At 46.6% G+C, this 18,040-nt stretch overlaps 1 protein-coding gene across 1 annotated transcript in view; it reads right to left on the reverse strand.

The window, feature by feature from the left end:
* The window catches only part of LOC128455249 (potassium voltage-gated channel subfamily H member 6-like), a 52,057-nt gene that overhangs the window by 2,833 nt on the left and 31,184 nt on the right, over positions 1-18,040 (reverse strand). Inside the window, 9 exon segments of the mRNA XM_053438933.1 lie at positions 6,581-6,652; positions 6,793-6,914; positions 7,053-7,217; positions 7,415-7,502; positions 8,105-8,304; positions 10,022-10,263; positions 10,352-10,506; positions 10,690-10,827; positions 12,013-12,151. Of these exon segments, the coding sequence (XP_053294908.1) occupies positions 6,581-6,652; positions 6,793-6,914; positions 7,053-7,217; positions 7,415-7,502; positions 8,105-8,304; positions 10,022-10,263; positions 10,352-10,506; positions 10,690-10,827; positions 12,013-12,151 (1,321 nt within the window).

Below are 18,040 nucleotides of genomic sequence, written 5' to 3' on the forward strand. Positions count from 1 at the left end.
TACAAACCACCTGCAGCTTCTGCTCTGATCATGAAGCCGCTGATCTCTGAGCAGATGTGACTGTTATGTTCTAATAATGTTATGTTCTAATAACATGGTCACACTGTGATACATGGGTTTGCTGTATGTTACTAAATAGTGGTTACGGTTCCTTTAAGAAACTGTGTGATGATGATGGGATGCGACGTGACGTGTAATGCGCGGGCATTGAGAACAAGGAAGTAAAGAATACAGTGTACGTTCTGAAGCAACACGTGTGCGTGTCAGTCTTTCACACACAACATTTGGCGACAAGGATGGCTGGATTTAGCCTTCCCCCACCCGAAGTGTTTCTCGCGGTGCCCGGGGAACCCGCAGTGCCATGGACACGGTGGCTGACAGGTTTTAATGCCTATGTTGATGCGCTCGGATTCTCTGACAACGAGCTTCCCGACAAGCGAAAGACCGCTATCCTCGTCCACTGCCTCGGTACCGAGGGCCAGCGTGTTCTTGGGGCGCTCGGCTCAGCAACAGCTTTCGAGGATACAGTCAAGCTGCTGACGGACCATTTCTCTGGGAAACAACGTGTCCTGATACGGCGGTACAGACTCAGGAAGCGCCACCAACGACCCGGCGAGTCCATACAGACTTTTGTAGCTGACCTACGTGAGCTGGCACGAGCCTGTGAGTATGGAGCATTGCATGACCAAATGATCAGAGACCAGCTGATAGAAGGCACGTCATGTGACAAGATACGGGAAAAACTGCTTATGGAACCTGATGATTTGACACTGACTGATGCAATCAAAATAGCGTTGCAAGTGGAATGTGCTCTGGAATGCTCTACTCTGCTGACCAGCCCTGCTCACCACACGGCGTTAGCGCAACAGCTGCAGCACGCAGAAACGTCACAGTTTTTCCCGTCCACTGATAGCGGTGACAGCCTGCCTGTGCAACAAATGAATAGACAGCGCCCCACTGTGGGCTCCAGACGCAATTGCGGCAACTGTGGATCCAGTTCTCATGCTACAAGAGCATCACAGTGCCCTGCCCGTGGACAGGTTTGCAGAAACTGTTCTAGATTAAACCAATTTGCTAAAGTCTGTCGTTCAGCTCCAACCAATGAAGCACGGCAGCACAGGCTTCCTCAGTCCCCTTCCGGATACACAGAAATTAGTAATATCTGTCTACACGAGTATCATTCAAAACTTGCACAGTGCGGCTGGGGGAGGTAAGCGTGCCACTCATCCTGGACACTGCGGCTGCAGCGTCGCTCCTCAATTTGGCCACATACAGGAAATTCTTTTCCCGCATGCCACTGGGACCCCCATCCACAAGCTTGCGGGGATATGCAAATTCTGCCATCGAGATTGTGGGCACAATTGACCTGCCTGTCCGTTATGGTACGATACACCTTCCCTCCTTCCCTTTTCATGTGGCACAGCGGGGAACCAACCTTCTCGGCCTCGATCTCTTCATTGCACTGGGCTTCTCTCTGATGGACAATAGTGGAAGAGCTATAATGCAGGTCTTCCCAACGATGCACCAGCAGTGGCCAGCGCTGTTCGACGGCCTGGGCCGCTTGACAGCATTCACTCATCGGCCCCTGGTTGACCCTGCCGTGACACCGGTTATGCAGCCCCTCAGGCGCCTGCCACTCACCTTCCGGGAGGGCGTCACTGCAGAGCTCACCTCCCTGCTAGAAGAGGGCATCATCGAGCCAATAAATGCAGCACCTTGGATCTCAAACCTGGTGGTCGCACAGAAAAAGTCAGGGGGCCTCCGGGTCTGTGTGGATCTGCGACAGGTCAACAAAGCTGTCATTCCAGACAAATATCCTTTACCTACAGCTGAGGAGCTCACCTCTCTTTTCCATGGATCAACGGTTTTCACAAAGTTGGATTTACGCCAGGGTTACCTGCAAGTTCCCCTTCACCCGGCCAGCCGGGACCTGACAGCATTTGTGACACACGCTGGGGTGTTCAGGTACACACGCATGCCGTTTGGTCTTAGCTCTGCCCCCAGCTGCTTCCAAAAGGTCATGTCTAGAATTCTCGCTGGGGTCCCGGGGACAGCAGTTTACCTGGACGACATTGTGGTGCATGGGCCAGACCAAGCCACCCACGATGCCCGCTTACACAGAGTGTTTGTGGCCCTCACCAAACATCACCTGACACTGAACGGGGAGAAATGTCTCTTCTCAGTACCGACTGTGGACTTTATTGGATTCCGCCTCTCAGCTGATGGCATTGCACCTCTCTCCTCCAACGTTGACGCAATACAACGCATCCCTGAACCAACCTCCACCACACAGGTTGCATCGTTCCTAGGAATGACGGCTTATTATTTGCGTTTCCTGCCCAACTACTCACAAACGACAGCACCCCTCCGCCAGCTCCTGAAGAAGGAGGAGCCGTGGGCTTGGTCACCACAGTGCTCTGAGTCATTTTTCATGTTAAAAAAACAATTAACCTCACCTCCTGTCCTTGCCCATTTCAGCCTCTCGAGCCCAACCTTCATCACCTGCGACGCCTCCACTGCTGCAGTTGGAGCTGTCCTGTCGCAGCTTCATGACGGCACGGAGAGGCCAATCGCCTTCGCATCTCGGGCCCTGACACCCACTGAGCAGCGGTACTCCGTGGGTGAACGTGAAGCATTGGCCTGTGTGTGGGCGTGCGAGAGGTGGCACATGTATGTCTATGGCCGTCATTTCACCATCAGGACGGACCACCAGGCCCTCACAACGGTGCTCTCCACGTCAGGTTCGGGACACAAGCCTCTCCGACTCCATCGCTGGGCGGAACGCCTCCGCCAGTACCACTATGACCTAATCTTCACGCTGGGCAGGGACAACGTGGTGGCAGATCTCCTTTCTCGCTCCATCGCAGCCCCAAACCCTTCTGTACCATCACACGATGAAGAACCAGCTCTCATCCAAGCGTTCTATGCACCATTGCAGCCAGTAGTCACACTGGAGGAACTGGACACTGAATCAGGACGAGACCCGATACTATTCAAGCTGTGCACCTACATCAGAAACGGCTGGCCGTCCCACATCCCGGAAGAGTTGAAACCGTTTGCTCGGGTGAAAGATGAGCTCTCCTGCTGGGCAGACACGTGTGTCTCGAGGGGGCTCTGCACCGTCGTCCCAAACACTTTGCGTGCACGTGTCCTGTCAATGGCACATGAGGGTCACCTGGGAATCGTGAAACTCAAGCAGCGGTGCCGTGAGTTGGTGTGGTGGCCAGCCATCGGCCGCGATATTGAACATCTGGTCCAGGACTGCTCAGCGTGCCTCCTCAGTGGGAAAACCGGACCCCCTTCAACCCCTCCCCTGCAACCGCTCCCCTGGCCTTCACGTCCCTGGGAACATGTACAGCTAGACATCTGTGGGGAAATCCATGGCCGTGGTGTTCCACACCACCAGCGCTTCCTGGTGGTCGTTTACGACCTCCACTCTAAGTGGCCGGAGGTTGTGCCAGTGGGGACGGTGACGTCGCACGTCATGATTCGGATACTGGATGGCCTCTTTGCCCGCTGGGGCGTGCCTCGGGCCATAACAACAGATAATGGCCCGCAGATGACATCTGCGGAGTTCTCTGACTTTCTTGCCAGCAGGAGTGTCAAGCACATCCAAACCGCTTTTTACCACCCACAGGCCAACGGTGGAGTAGAGCGTTTTAATGCAACACTGAAGAACGGGATTCGTGCACACCTGGCCCAAGGCTGTGCATTCGAGGAGGCACTCAACCAGACCTTGCTGCACTACAGAGCAAGCCATCACTCCACCACGCTTGTGTCACCAGCGTTTCTGATGCTCGGACGAGAATTGGGACTGCCATTACACAGGCTCCGAGCACCAGATAGTGACTTTCCCATGCCCTCCCTGGCCCGAATCCGAGAGACTGTTGCTGCACGGCAGCAGAAGACGAGGGAAAGGGTGGACAAGAAGTGCAGGGCGAGGCCACCGTCCCTTCAGGTTTCAGACTGGGTCAGGGCTCGACGGCCGCAGCGACACAACAAGTTGGCCTCGTTCTGGTCCCAACCCAGATAGATCAGTCGCCTTCTTGGCCCCGCCACATTTCTGCTCGACGACGGATCACGGTGGCATGCTAGTAGGCTGAGGAAAGTCCCGGCACCCCTCTCTGAGCACTTGGCCACGGCACGAGCCCAGTCACCATTCCCCTGCAACGTGGCCACTGATCCGGGCCCACCCCCGGCCCTGGTTGCACCCCCCGCAGCACCACGCCAGGAGGTTGTGGTGCCGGACCCGAGGCCGGTGCGGGCCAGGGCTCGGCCTGTTGCCTTGCAGGACTATGTCACGGATTACCATGTTTAGTCTAGCGGTTGTCTTCACAGACTCTTGCCTAGTACATTTTGATATCTTGATTAGATGTTCAGCTTTCCTGACGAATGTTTGGGTTGGTTGTTAGTTGGGCTGGTATGCTGTTTGCTTTTCGTGGGGGGAGGAAAATGTTATGTTCTAATAATGTTATGTTCTAATAACATGGTCACACTGTGATACATGGGTTTGCTGTATGTTACTAAATAGTGGTTACGAAACTGTGTGATGATGATGGGATGCGACGTGACGTGTAATGCGCGGGCATTGAGAACAAGGAAGTAAAGAATACAGTGTACGTTCTGAAGCAACACGTGTGCGTGTCAGTCTTTCACACACAACAGTGACCAGAGATGCTCTGTGTTTCCACTGTTCTACAAAGTCACTGACCGGCTGTTTCACGGTGAAAAGCTCAAGTCTCAGTCACTGCCCGTCTCTGAGCGAGTGTGTGGCGGAGCGCAGGGGCTGTGCGTGTGTAGCTCAGTTGACCAATCCTGCTCGAGACTGAGGTTAGGCCCGCTTTCTCATTAGCATAAGGACACTGAAATCGAAAAATAAAAGTTGGAATAAATGTGGAAATAAATAAATAAATGTGGAAATAAATAAATAAATGTGGAAATAAATGCAGAATTAAATGAATCAATGTCTTAAACTTATTTCCACATTTATTTATTTATTTCCACATTTATTCCAACTTTTATTTATTCCGTGATATATTTCATTTTCATTTTCAGTGTCTTTATGCTAATGAGAAAGGCGGGCCTAACCTCAGTCTCGAGCAGGATTGGTCAACTGCGTGTCAGTCTTTCACACACAACAGTGACCAGAGATCCTCTGTGTTTCCACTGTTCTACAAAGTCACTGACCGGCTGTTTCACGGTGAAAAGCTCAAGTCTCAGTCACTGCCCGTCTCTGAGCGAGTGTGTGGCGGAGCGCAGGGGCTGTGCGTGTGTAGCTCAGTTGACCAATCCTGCTCGAGACTGAGGTTAGGCCCGCTTTCTCATTAGCATAAGGACACTGAAATCGAAAAATAAAAGTTGGAATAAATGTGGAAATAAATAAATAAATGTGGAAATAAATAAATAAATGTGGAAATAAATGCAGAATTAAATGAATCAATGTCTTAAACTTATTTCCACATTTATTTATTTATTTCCACATTTATTCCAACTTTTATTTATTCCGTGATATATTTCATTTTCATTTTCAGTGTCCTTATGCTAATGAGAAAGGCGGGCCTAACCTCAGTCTCGAGCAGGATTGGTCAACTGAGCTACACACACACACAGCCCCTGCGCTCCGCCACATACTCGCTCAGAGACACGGGCAGTGACTGAGACTTGAGCTCTTCACCGTGAAACAGCCGGTCAGTGACTTTGTAGAACAGTGGAAACACAGAGCTTCTCTGGTCACATCTGCTCAGAGATCAGCGGCTTCATGATCAGAGCAGAAGCTGCAGGTGGTTTGTACCGAGCTGGAGTTTCTGTTTCCTCCTCCTCCTCTCGGCTCGCTCCTTGTGCTCAGTAGAACATGTGACGCCCACAGTCAGGACTACTGACACCTAAATCATCCCAATAAAAAATAACCTTAACTAACCCTCTGAACTTGAACTAGTTCATTTTAAGTGTGAACTGGCTCAACGCTGCAAACAGCTACTGGACACCAGTCAGCATTGAGAGGCAGACGTAGGGCTGGATCATTACACTCTTGTGACCAATCCTGCATGAGACTGCGGTTAGGCCCGCCTTTCTCATTAGCATAAGGACACTGCAAATGAAAAGGAAATGTATCAGGCAATAAATAAATGTGCAAATATATTTAAGACATTTATTTTGACATTTCTTTTGGTATTAACATATTTATTTATTTATTTATGTATTAATCTATTTATTTCCTTTTTTATTTATTTATTTATTCATTTATTTCTGTATTTATTTATACATTAATTTATTTATTTATTTTTACTTAAGTCATGTATGGTCCTCCATAGAAAGCCGGTCGTCTCTTTGAACATAACTCGGCTCCGGGTAGAGATACAATGGGTTTACATCAGTTATGGTTCACGTCACAGACATCCACAATTAATTCTTGAAATTAAAATATAAATGCCTTCGGTATTTTTAATAGTTTAGTTTTTCACAAGTAACACTTTAAATTCTTCTAAATTTGTATTACTTCAGACATCTCAATTTGATTAGGTTTCCACAGTTTCCACCTGTTCATAGTAAACAGGGAAGCTGAAAAATAAATGTAACATACATCTCTGAGATTGAAGGTGATCTCCAAGTTGGACCAGAAATATTCACAAAACTCAGGATACATGTCCATGACCTGAAAACCCACAGAACAGGAAATTTACACGTCATTAAAAATAGACACCAAATGTCACAAAGAACAGAGGCTGTTTGAGAGCAAAGGGAGAATTTAGCCAGTGTTAGTATGGTGTTCTAATAAAGACATATATATGTTACCTCCAACATATCCTCTCTGTTTATCTTGTGCAGGTCACAGTAGGTCAGAGCTCTGACATCAGCACTGGATTTTCCTGGCAAAGCATCCAAATTGATGGGCTCCCCAAATATATCATTCTTACCTGGAGGAGGAGAAATCATGTTTATGACATGATCATGTGCTTTAATTGATAAATAGGAGGCACAATGACTCTACTTTTCTCCCAATTGGGCCATTAAATGGAGCTACTGGCCCATACCTGACTCATACTAACACTTACCCAGTATAGCCACCACCACGTCTCCTTTGACGATCTCTATCGACCCTCTGGAAATAAAGTACAGATCTGAGATCAGGTCGCCAGCATGGACCAGGGTGTCACCAGGAGGAGCGTGGGTGGTCTTAAACCTCATGGCCAGGGCCCTCAGACAGCCCTTTGTGGATCCTAGGCACCAATACCGACACAACAGGTTGGCAATTAACTGATTTTAACTACACTATGACAAATGTTCAGTATATTGTGTTTTGGGGAATAAAAAAAGACAATATAAGTGAATAAAAAACGGTACAATACTTGATCAAGTTGTATTCAATGTACAGTCCATGAGTTTTCATGTGTGATTAACACTATATGAGTGTTACCTTTGAAAGCGTTGCAGTTCTGCAGCAGTGATCTGTTGAGGTGGAGACAAATATCTGCCTGGAGACACTCTGGAAACCCTTTTAATACCTGGAGAAGATTTTTAGAGATGGATGACACAAAGAGAGGACAGAGTGGGATTAAGCACATGGAAGATGATGAAGCATACAGGCCTGTGAATGGTGAATATACACACACACACTCCATAAATAATCTTACAGTTGTGTTTTAATTCCTCCTGGATGAAATAAATTGTGTGTGTTTTCAGCCTACAGCTGAAACAACATAGTGAGTCTTCATGGTAACTAGCTGGTGAAAATATTTACAATAAAACGTATTCTTTCAGGCTTTTTTCAAGAATCAAAGTGACCTTGACCTTTGACAACCAAATTATATTCAGGTCATCCAAGAGTGTAAATGAATGTTTGTGCCACACGTAATGCCTGTTATATTGAGTTCAAAGCAACGCATGGCTATGTGAACTTGACCATTTGACCTTCAACCAACAAAAGGTAATCGGTTCGTCTTTGAGTCTAAGTGAATATTTGTATCACATTTGAGGACATTCGTCGAAGTTGATCTAAAGATAACAGTTTCAAGAAAAACCTCACGGCATTCTTGCGATATTGTGTTCATGAGAATGGGATGGATCTACGGACAGCCAGTGGCCGTCCATCGCAATGAACACTCACAGCATTCATATCAATTCCATTAGTGTAAGACCAGGCATGTTGGAAGTACTCCTCCAGCCGCTGCCTTAGAGGGTTAGGGATCTGGTGGAAGCGGATGAACTCTCGAACCCTCATCATCTGGGCATGGTAGCGCGCCGTACCAGAGTAAAGCCGCTGGATAATGGCTGACACGTTACCAAAAATACTGGCGTACATCAGAGCTGTAGAAGAGACAGAGACAGAGAATTTATATAGTTTAAACAAGGAGTTTAGTCGTGTAGAACCGTGGATGCCAAACTAGGGGTTGGAACCCTCCAGGAAACATTTAGAAGGGGGGTAAGATGATTTACAGGAACTTCCAGCTTAAACCAGCCAGCCTATTAGACTGGTGTTAGTCTGTGTGCATTTGCAAAAAAACAAAACAATTTAAGGAAGAACTGGATCAGAACTAAAAGGCAACACTATATAACCTTTTTAACCATGGTCTAGGAACTGAACTACAGGTGTAAAAGCAGCTGTAAATCTTAGAGACCTAAACCAAGACTAAATGAGCTGTGAAGTCTGTGTGTTCATGTGCTCTGTAGTCACAATGTGGAAAAAACTTGGACACAAAAATGTGGTGTATTTAGGTCTTTAGGGTGTTTGATCAACACAGTAAAGAAAAAGGATGTTCTAAGTAGAGTTTCAAAATGCAAAAAGAAGAAATGGGAACAAGAGCCCAAAAGTTGTGAGCAGGCAATTTATTGAAAACAACAATTTAACTGAAGTAGGCTGTTCATCAGCTGATCAAAAGTTTAAGACCACAGCTAAAAAAAAAAAAAAAAACTCCTAAAACAGAAATTAAAGTGTCAAAAACTGACTCAGTAATGAGTAGCTCCACCATTATTGTTGATCACTTCAAAAATTCGTTTTGGCATGCTTGATGCAAGTGTTTCCAAAAGGCTAGTGCGAATGTTGCGCCAAGTGGTGAAGATGGCTTCACGAAGGGCATCCACTGTCTGGAACTGAAGTCCATTTTTGTAAACTTCCCCTGCCATCCATCCCCAAATGTTCTCAATTGGATTAAGATCAGGGGAACACGCAGGATGGTCCAAAAGAGTGATGTTATTCTCCTGGAAAAAAGTCTTGGTCAGACGGGCATTGTGAATTGGAGCGTTGTCCTGCTGAAAAACCCAGTCGTTACCACACAGACGAGGGCCCTCAGTCATGAGGGATGCCCGCTGCAACATCTTCACATAGCCAGCTGCTGTTTGACGCCCCTGCACAACCTGGAGCTCCATTGTTCCATTGAAGGAAAAAGCACCCCAGATCATGATGGCGCGCAGTTCAACAATCCTACCACGTTCAAAGACGGTGAGCTTTTTTGCCTTTGCCATCAAGAGATCTTGACAGGAAATGACATTGAAATCCAAATTTTTGCACAGATTTTGGCTTTTAAAGGCTGTGGTCTTAAACTTTTGATCAGCTGATGAACAGCCTATTTGAGTTAAATTGTTGTTTTCAATAAATTGCCTGCTCACAACTTTTGTTCTCTTGTTCCCATTTCTTCTTTTTGCATTTTGAAGCTCTACTTAGAACCTTCCTAAGATCCAACAGTGCAAAATGCAAATTCATCCAATTTTTAACTGGTCTTAATATTTTTATCAGGAGTGTACATGTCAAAGGTTTAGTGTGTCGAGCTTAGTGACATCTAGTGGTGAAGTTGCATGTTGCAGCTGGATACCCCTCACCTCATCCTACCCTTCAAAACATGAGAGAACCTGTGGTAGCCTCCAGTTCTCATAAAAACTCAGAATGTGTTAAGTTTGTCCACTTTGGACTACTGCAAAAAACATGGAACCTGTGCACAGAGGCATAGCCTTATACCACGCATAGACCTAAAGACCTAACAAAACAGGATATATTCCTTAACTGGGAAACTTCCTTTACAGAACCCACCGCCAATGAGCATGACACAAATGGAGAAGATCTTCTCAGAGTTGGTGTTTGGGGAGACGTTCCCGAAGCCCACACTGGTCAGACTACTGAAGGTGAAGTACAGAGCCGTGACATATTTGTCTCTAATGGACGGACCCGACGCCAGGATGGAGTCATTGTACGGTTTCCCCAGCTGCTCGCCCAGATTGTCCAACCAGCCAATCCCAACTGAGGTTGACCGCTCCACATTTCCTATGGCGTACCTAGAGTAAGACAACAAGATTCAAGTGTGTGTGATATGCAGTAGGTTGTGTGTGTCAGTCACACACTTTAAAGTTTACGGCAATGTACCAGATGCAGGCCAGCCAGTGTGCGATGAGGGCAAAGGTGCACATGAGGAGGAAGAGGACTGCTGCACCATACTCAGAGTACCGATCCAACTTCCTGGCTACACGAACCAATCGAAGTAACCGAGCTGTCTTCAGTAAACCAATCAGGGTGGTGGTCTGTTAGGAGGAGAAAGAGAGAGAGCAGATATTTTTTATTTTATTCATATTTTAACATGGACTCTGGACTCAAGATCTTCTTTTCTTTCTTCGTTGCTCAATGTTTCCCTGACACTCTTTCCTCCCTACTATCCCAGTTTTTAACCGACCCCTCATTTAATTGTTTTCCTCCCATCACCCTACCTCGCCTTCTCCACCTCCCCTGACCGCCTCCTCTCCTGAGCGGTAGATGAGGAGATCGAAGGGAATGGCTGCCACCATGTCGATAAGGAACCAGCCCTTGAAGTAGTAGACAGCAATCCGAGAGGACTGGCTCACCACCTAACGAGACACAACACAGTCAGCCACGTCCAACGCTTAGGTTTAAAATCCTACAGTCACGCCAAATAACAAAAAAAAACTGTTAAGTCTGAGGTTTGTGGTTTTTTGATAATGTGGTACAATTATGGTCATATTTCATTAGCCCTTATGTGAAATGTCAAGTGTTTCAAGAGTCTAGTATTTGTCCAAATCAGAACAACCATTCTAAAGTAGACATACAAAACAACTCTGAATGTTAAAGGGGTTTCATAAAGATGTTGAGGTCCTTTGGATGAATGGTTTTTCTAAGAAAGAAAGAAAAGATTAAGTTTATAATTGAATTTTTCTTTCTAACAGAGCAAATCTTTCTTATTCAGCATATTTGTGACACTATCATTATTGAGTGCATGCTACAGGTATTTCTACGAAAACAGTTGTGTATAGTAGGGTTAAAATATGAAACATTATTATAGCTAAAGCTTTTTCCCCATGGTAGTGGGGCTCACAAACAAGCCCCCTGCATCACACTGACTCTGCATCACCCCCCCCCCCCCCCCTGCACATCATTTATACTTGATATATTATTGGCACTATCACCAATTCTCTGCACCTTAGCACCACACGTGCCCATAACTCTGGTACTGTATATATTTTGTTCCATATAGTTGTTTTATGTTGTTTTTATATTGTTGTCTTTATATTGTTGTTTTATGTTCAGTGCACCAAGGCAATTTCCTGTATGTGCAATCATACTTGGCAAATAAAAGAATTCGGATTCTGAATTCGGATTCTGAAATTAAAAGATATTTAGATTCTTTGTTACAGATTACAGACATGTTCTACAGTTTACTTAGATTAACCGAATGCTCATCATTATATTATATAAATAAGATTACAACATGTAAAAATGGCATTGCCTGATTGAGGTAAATACAGTGTGTGCACAGAGTAGGGTATATACTCCAACGCTTTTCACTGATCATTGAGCCACAGCAGTGAAAAACAAAAAATATATCACTGTGAGCTACAGTTAAAATCTGACATTTTCTTATTGATTTCTCTGCATCAACAGCTAATGGCTCTCTGCTGCACTCTCTGTGTAAATGAGTCAGTTGCTCAGTGGGCTGGTAAATTAGTTGTCCTGTCAGTTAGCAGAGTTGTTAATTAGAGAGCTAATCATTCAGTCAGACACTCAGGTCAGTTCACCTCGTCATTGGAGTTAACATATGTGGTCCTGAAGTTGATAATGATGTCCACGATGAACATGATGTCCACAACAAGATCCACCGCGTTGAGGGGGGAACATGAGTAACCGCAGGTCTGCATGGCTGCTTCTTCCTGGTCACTGGAAAAAAAGACAACAATGAAGTCATGAGGAGAAACTTAAACACGAAGCACAAGAGTGAAAGTGCAAATTATATTGACTGCATTATGATTCTTCCAATGTTGTGAGCCTTTTTTGCAGAAGTTAGAGATTTTGAACTGAGCTTTATGGCTCTTTTGTTGGAATTGTTGTTGTGTTCATGGATTATGGATCACAACAGGTTTCACCTGTTTAAGTCAGCGTCTTTGCCTCAGTTCATGTCGTCAGTGTTCTGAGAGCGTACCCTGTTTTTTTTCCTTGTGAATCTATAACCAAGTTAAGTTTTGGGACTTTGGCTTCTGCCTAGTGTGAAGTCAACATTTAGGTCCCCACCTGTTATCAGTTTTGAGAGACTGCAATATTGAACGCAAATAATGGTAACTAAAGGATGAAACGACATCTTTATTGAACTGCATTCAGTTAAGTTCATCTTCCAAGTTAAAATCACTTTAGCTGATCAAATTCTTCAACATGTCATACTGGTGTCACATGTATTATGTACAATATTTCTAAACCATTCATTGGTGAAATTAAGTTCTAGCATGATGACTTGAGTGGCACAGGGTTGAACTCATGATGTGACACTTCAGGGCCTCGTCTGGGATGGACCAAATGGATTTAAGCCAATTTATGAAATAGCAAATGTGGCCCAAATACTCCAAAATATATGTGGGTCTTTTTTAGCAAACATGTGGTGCTCTAGGCAAGGTTTAATCTGGGTGTGAACCTAAAGAAATCCATATAAATCTGCATAGATAACACCATCCCCACTAAAGAGGTCCGCTGTTACCCAAATAACAAGCCGTGGGTTACAAGCGACCTGAAGGCCCTTCTTAACGAGAAGAAGAGGGCCTTTAGATCACGGGACAGAGCAGAACTCAAAAAGGTTCAAAGGGAGCTCAAGCGCAGCATCAGGGAGAGCAAGGACAACTTCAGAAGAAAACTGGAGCACAAACTGGAGGAAAACAACACCAGGGACGTCTGGAGTGGTATGAAGGAGATCACTGGTTTCAAGAGGAGAGATGGGGGAGCAGCTGGGGATGAACGACGTGCGAACGAGCTGAACACGTTCTTCAATAGGTTCAACTCCAACCCCCCCCACCCCCAGCGGACCCTCCACTGACTCTAGGACTGCCTCTACTGCGTCTCTGAGCAACAACCCCCCACCTCCCCCCATCACCCCCTGCCCCCCACCACCCCAGTCACCATCTCCCCCCACCCCCCCGCTGGCCTTTACCACAGACCTTCTCACACCTCCCACCCCCAGGACATCCTCACATCCCCCACAGCCCCCCACCACCTCCTGCAACACAAACATCTCTGCACCACCCTCAAACCCACCACTGACATCCCCCACCCCCCTGCCTGGACTCCACATCACAGCCAGCCAGGTGAGGAGAGAGCTGGAGAGGCTCAAACCGAGGAAAGCTGCGGGGCCGGACCGCATCAGCCCTCGTGTGCTGAAGGCATGTTCCAGCCAGCTCTGTGGAGTTCTCCAGCACCTTTTCAACCTGAGCCTACACCTTCAGAGAGTGCCAGTGCTCTGGAAAACATCCTGCCTGGTCCCAGTGCCCAAAAAAGGACGTCCTGCGGCACTGGAGGACTACAGGCCGGTGGCACTGACCTCTCACATCATGAAGGTCATGGAAAGACTGGTCCTGGCCCACCTCAGACCGCTGGTGGGCCTATCACAAGACCCCCTGCAGTTTGATAATCAGCCCCGTGTTGGGGTTGATGATGCAATCATCTACCTGCTGCAGAAGGCTTACTCCTCCCTGGAGAGACCCAACACCTCAGTCCGGATCATGTTTTTCGACTTCTCCAGCGCCTTCAACACCATCCAGCCCAGACTGCTGAAGGCCAAACTGGAGGGCACGCAGGTGAGTGCTCCCCTCATCGCTTGGGTCGATGACTATCTGACGGGCAGACCACAGTTTGTGAGATTACAGAACTGTGTGTCTGATCGTCTGATCAGTAACATCGGGGCCCCCCAGGGAACTGTGCTGTCCCCCTTCCTCCTCACCACATACACTGCTGACTTTAAGCACTGCACAGAGACATGTCATCTGCAGAAGTTCTCTGATGACACGGCCATTGTGGGGTGTGTTGAGGGCGGAGGGGAGGCTGAGTACAGGGACCTGGTTGACCGCTTTGTGAAGTGGTGTGGGGAGAACCGCATGCAGCTCAACGTGGCGAAGACGAGGGAGATGGTGGTGGATTTCAGGAGGAACAAGCCCCTGCCCTCTCCTGTCTGCATCGGTGGGACGGCTGTGGAGGTGGTCCCTGCTTACAAGTACCTGGGTGTCACACTGGACAATAAACTGGACTGGTCCACCAACACAGAGGCCGTCTACAAGAAGGGCTTGAGCCGGCTTTACTTCCTGAGGAGGCTCAGGTCCTTCAACGTCTGCAACAAGATGCTGCAGATGTTTTATAAGTCTGTTGTGGCGAGCACCATCTTCTTTGCTGTGGTGTCCTGGGGTACGGGCATCAAGGCTAAGGACGCCAACAAACTGAAAAAACTGATTAGGAAAGCAGAGTCTGTGGTTGGCTCTAAGCTTGTCACCCTGGAGGAGGTGGTGGAGGACAGGATGTTGGCAAAACTGCTGGCAATCATGGACAATCCGTCTCACCCCCTCCACAAAACACTGGACAAGCTAAGGAGCAGCTTCAGCCACAGACTCATTCAACCCCGCTGCTCTAAGGAACGATACAGGAAGTCGTTCCTCCCAACTGCAATAAGACTATACAACGCATCTACCTCTGTCAGAGCCACCATCACAGAACTGCACTAAACATACCTGTCTCAATTCATCATTTCATACAATAATATTGTCTTTTGCACACTCTGTCTACATATTCTTACACTCACAGTATATTATATTATCTATTGTATCGCCAAATACTTATATTGATACCCGTACTATATATCATATATTATATCATACTCTTTGTATATTCTTTGTCTATATAAGTCTATATACACATATTTTATTTATACATGTGTACATGTTATTATTATTATATTTTACTATTATTATTATTATATATACTGTTGCTGCTATTATTACTATATACTGCTATTATATTGGTATAATTACTATCATATATAAATATATATTATATACTATATATACTGTACTATCTTTTATATACTGTCTAACAATAACATTACCATCATATCATCAGTACTATTACCATCATCTGCCACTGCACGTTATCTACCTATTTTATCTTGTTTCTGTTTTTTATTCTTTCTACCGCAATATTTTATATTTTATATTTTATATTTTATATTTTATTCTATTGTATTTTATTGTATTCAAATGTACCGGCTGCTATGACGACTTAATTTCCCCTCGGGGATGAATAAAGTAATCTATCTATCTATCTATATAGCCAACTGGTGCGAACCACCAAAGGGTCATCATTAAAGGCAGTATGCAGGCTGCATGACAGTATGGCAGTGGGGTCCAAATCTTGCCCAAAACAATGCTGCTATCTAGGTAAGAGCTTTTCAAATCATCTGGTTCAATATGGAATAATACATCAAGTCAGAGTAATCTCCGATATAAAAGTCTAATATATGGACATGAGAACGGTTCTTTGTTCCTTGTGAGGTCAGAAATCGAATTTATCCTGTTAGTTTCTCCCAACATATCAAGCACACGGGTTAGCCAGCATCGTTGGCAGTGAGCGCAAGATAATCCGTCCATGCAGAATTAAACTCTCTTTCCTCAGCGACTTTTCTTATTTTTGGATATATCCCCTTTTTAGCTTATGGAGGAAAGGGGTCTGAAGCTCAATTAATTGCTCTGACGTCCTACATCAGCTTCTGTGAAGACAGATGTATTCCGACCAGACCAGGGTGAGTTACAACAACGACAAGCCCTGGTTCACAGCAAAGCTCCAACAGCTTCGTTTGGGGAAGGAGGTGGCTTTCAAGAGTGGGGACATGGATAGGTTCAGACTGATTAAATACTCATTTGGCAAGGAGATTAAGGAGGCCAAAGGACAGTATTTTAAAGAAGCAACAGTTTACAGACAACGACTCCTCGTGAGTCTGGAAAGTGCTTCGGGTGATCACCGGCTGCAAAACCAAATCCCCCCACTGTGTGGAAGACCTTGTACTTGCAAATGAACTGAATGTCTTCTACTGCAAATTCGAAAGACAATGGACCAGTTCTACCCCCCCCCCCCAAAGCTACCACACCTCTTCTACCCTGGACAAAGACACTACCCCCCCACAGAAAATGGCCCCAGACTACCCCCCCCCCCCCCCCATCACATCTCTCTCCATTCAGGAGAGCGATATCAACAAACTTCTGAAGAGAATAAACCCCCGCAAAGCAGCTGGACCAGACGCTTTCTCCCCCTCCACACTAAAGGCCAATGTATGCGACACGATAACATAAGCATTTTGACCCGCTGGGTGTCACTTTATTTCAGCAAAAACTGTTGTGTCATCAACATCCTTTTTCTGTTAGTTGCCATCGTTCACTGTGTGTGAGGAGCCGGGAGGACGTAAATAAACCAGCGTGGACTTCTTCTATATACCTCATGAGGTAGGCTTCTCTAAGCTCGACTTCCGTTGCGTCATCTACTGTTCTGGCGATGAATTGTTTTCACAACAAAAAGGCTCGTAGAACTATAAATCAAAAAGGGTCCGTCCGCTCCGTCCGTCCGCAACGGACTCGGAGAAGCATACAGAGGCCTTAAGGCACTGTGCGGATCAGCTGTCTCCAGTGTTCACGGACATCTTCAACACCTCACTGGCTGAATGCGTGGTACCCGCCTGCCTCAAAACCTCCACCATAATCCCTGTTCCCAAAAAGCAGAGGATCACAAGCCTTAATGACTACAGACCAGTCAACCTGACCTCTGTATTAATGAATACCTTTCAGCGCCTCGTGCTGACCCACCTCAAGACCATAACCAACCACCTCCTCGACCCACTGCAGTTTGCCTACAGAGCCAACAGGTCCGTAGACGACGCAGTCAACATGGGACTCCACTTCATCCTCCAGCACCTTGACTCCCCCGGCACCTACACCAGGATCCTGTTTGTGGACTTCAGCTCCGCATTCAACACCATCGCCCCAGCTCTTCTCAGAGACAGGTTGACACAGCTGAGCGTGCCTGAGCCCACCTGCGGGTGGATCACTAACTTCCTGACCGACAGGAAACAGCGCGTGAGGCTTGGCAAGCTTGTCTCTGAGCCCCGGACCATCAGCACTGGAGCCGCACAAGGTTGTGTGCTCTCCCCTCCAGTCTTCAAAGCTGAACGCTTTGAAGACTGTAGAGATGGTAGAAGACTTCAGGAGGAGCCCAGCCCAAACCGCCCCCCTCACCATGTGTGACTCCCCAGTTAAAACAGTGGAGTCTTTCAGTTTCCTGGGGACGATCATTGCACAGGACCTGATTTGGACAGAGAACATCACCTCCAACATAAAGAAGGCCCAGCAGAGGATGTTCTTCCTGCGGCAACTGAAAAATTCAAATGCAGCGGAAAGTGATGGTTGAGTTTTATACAGCCATCATTGAGTCCATCCTCACCGCATCTATCACCGTCTGATTCGCTGCCTCCACTGCCAAGAACAAGGGCAGACTGTAACGGATCATTCGGTCAGCTGAGAAGGTCGTCGGCTGTGACCTGCCGGCTCTCCTAGACCTGTTCCACTCCAGGACCAGTAGGAGAACAGGCAAGATCATTGCTGATCCTTCCCATCCCGGTCACTATCTATTCCAGAGACTTCCATCCAGGAAAGGTTCCGTCCGGGCCATCAGGACTAAAACCTCACGCCACCTGAACAGTTTTTTCCCTATGGCAGTGGGGCTCAAAAACAGCCCCCTGCATCACACTGATTCTGC

This window comes from Pleuronectes platessa, chromosome 13 (genome assembly GCF_947347685.1).
Source record: "Pleuronectes platessa chromosome 13, fPlePla1.1, whole genome shotgun sequence".
NCBI lineage: Eukaryota > Metazoa > Chordata > Actinopteri > Pleuronectiformes > Pleuronectidae > Pleuronectes > Pleuronectes platessa.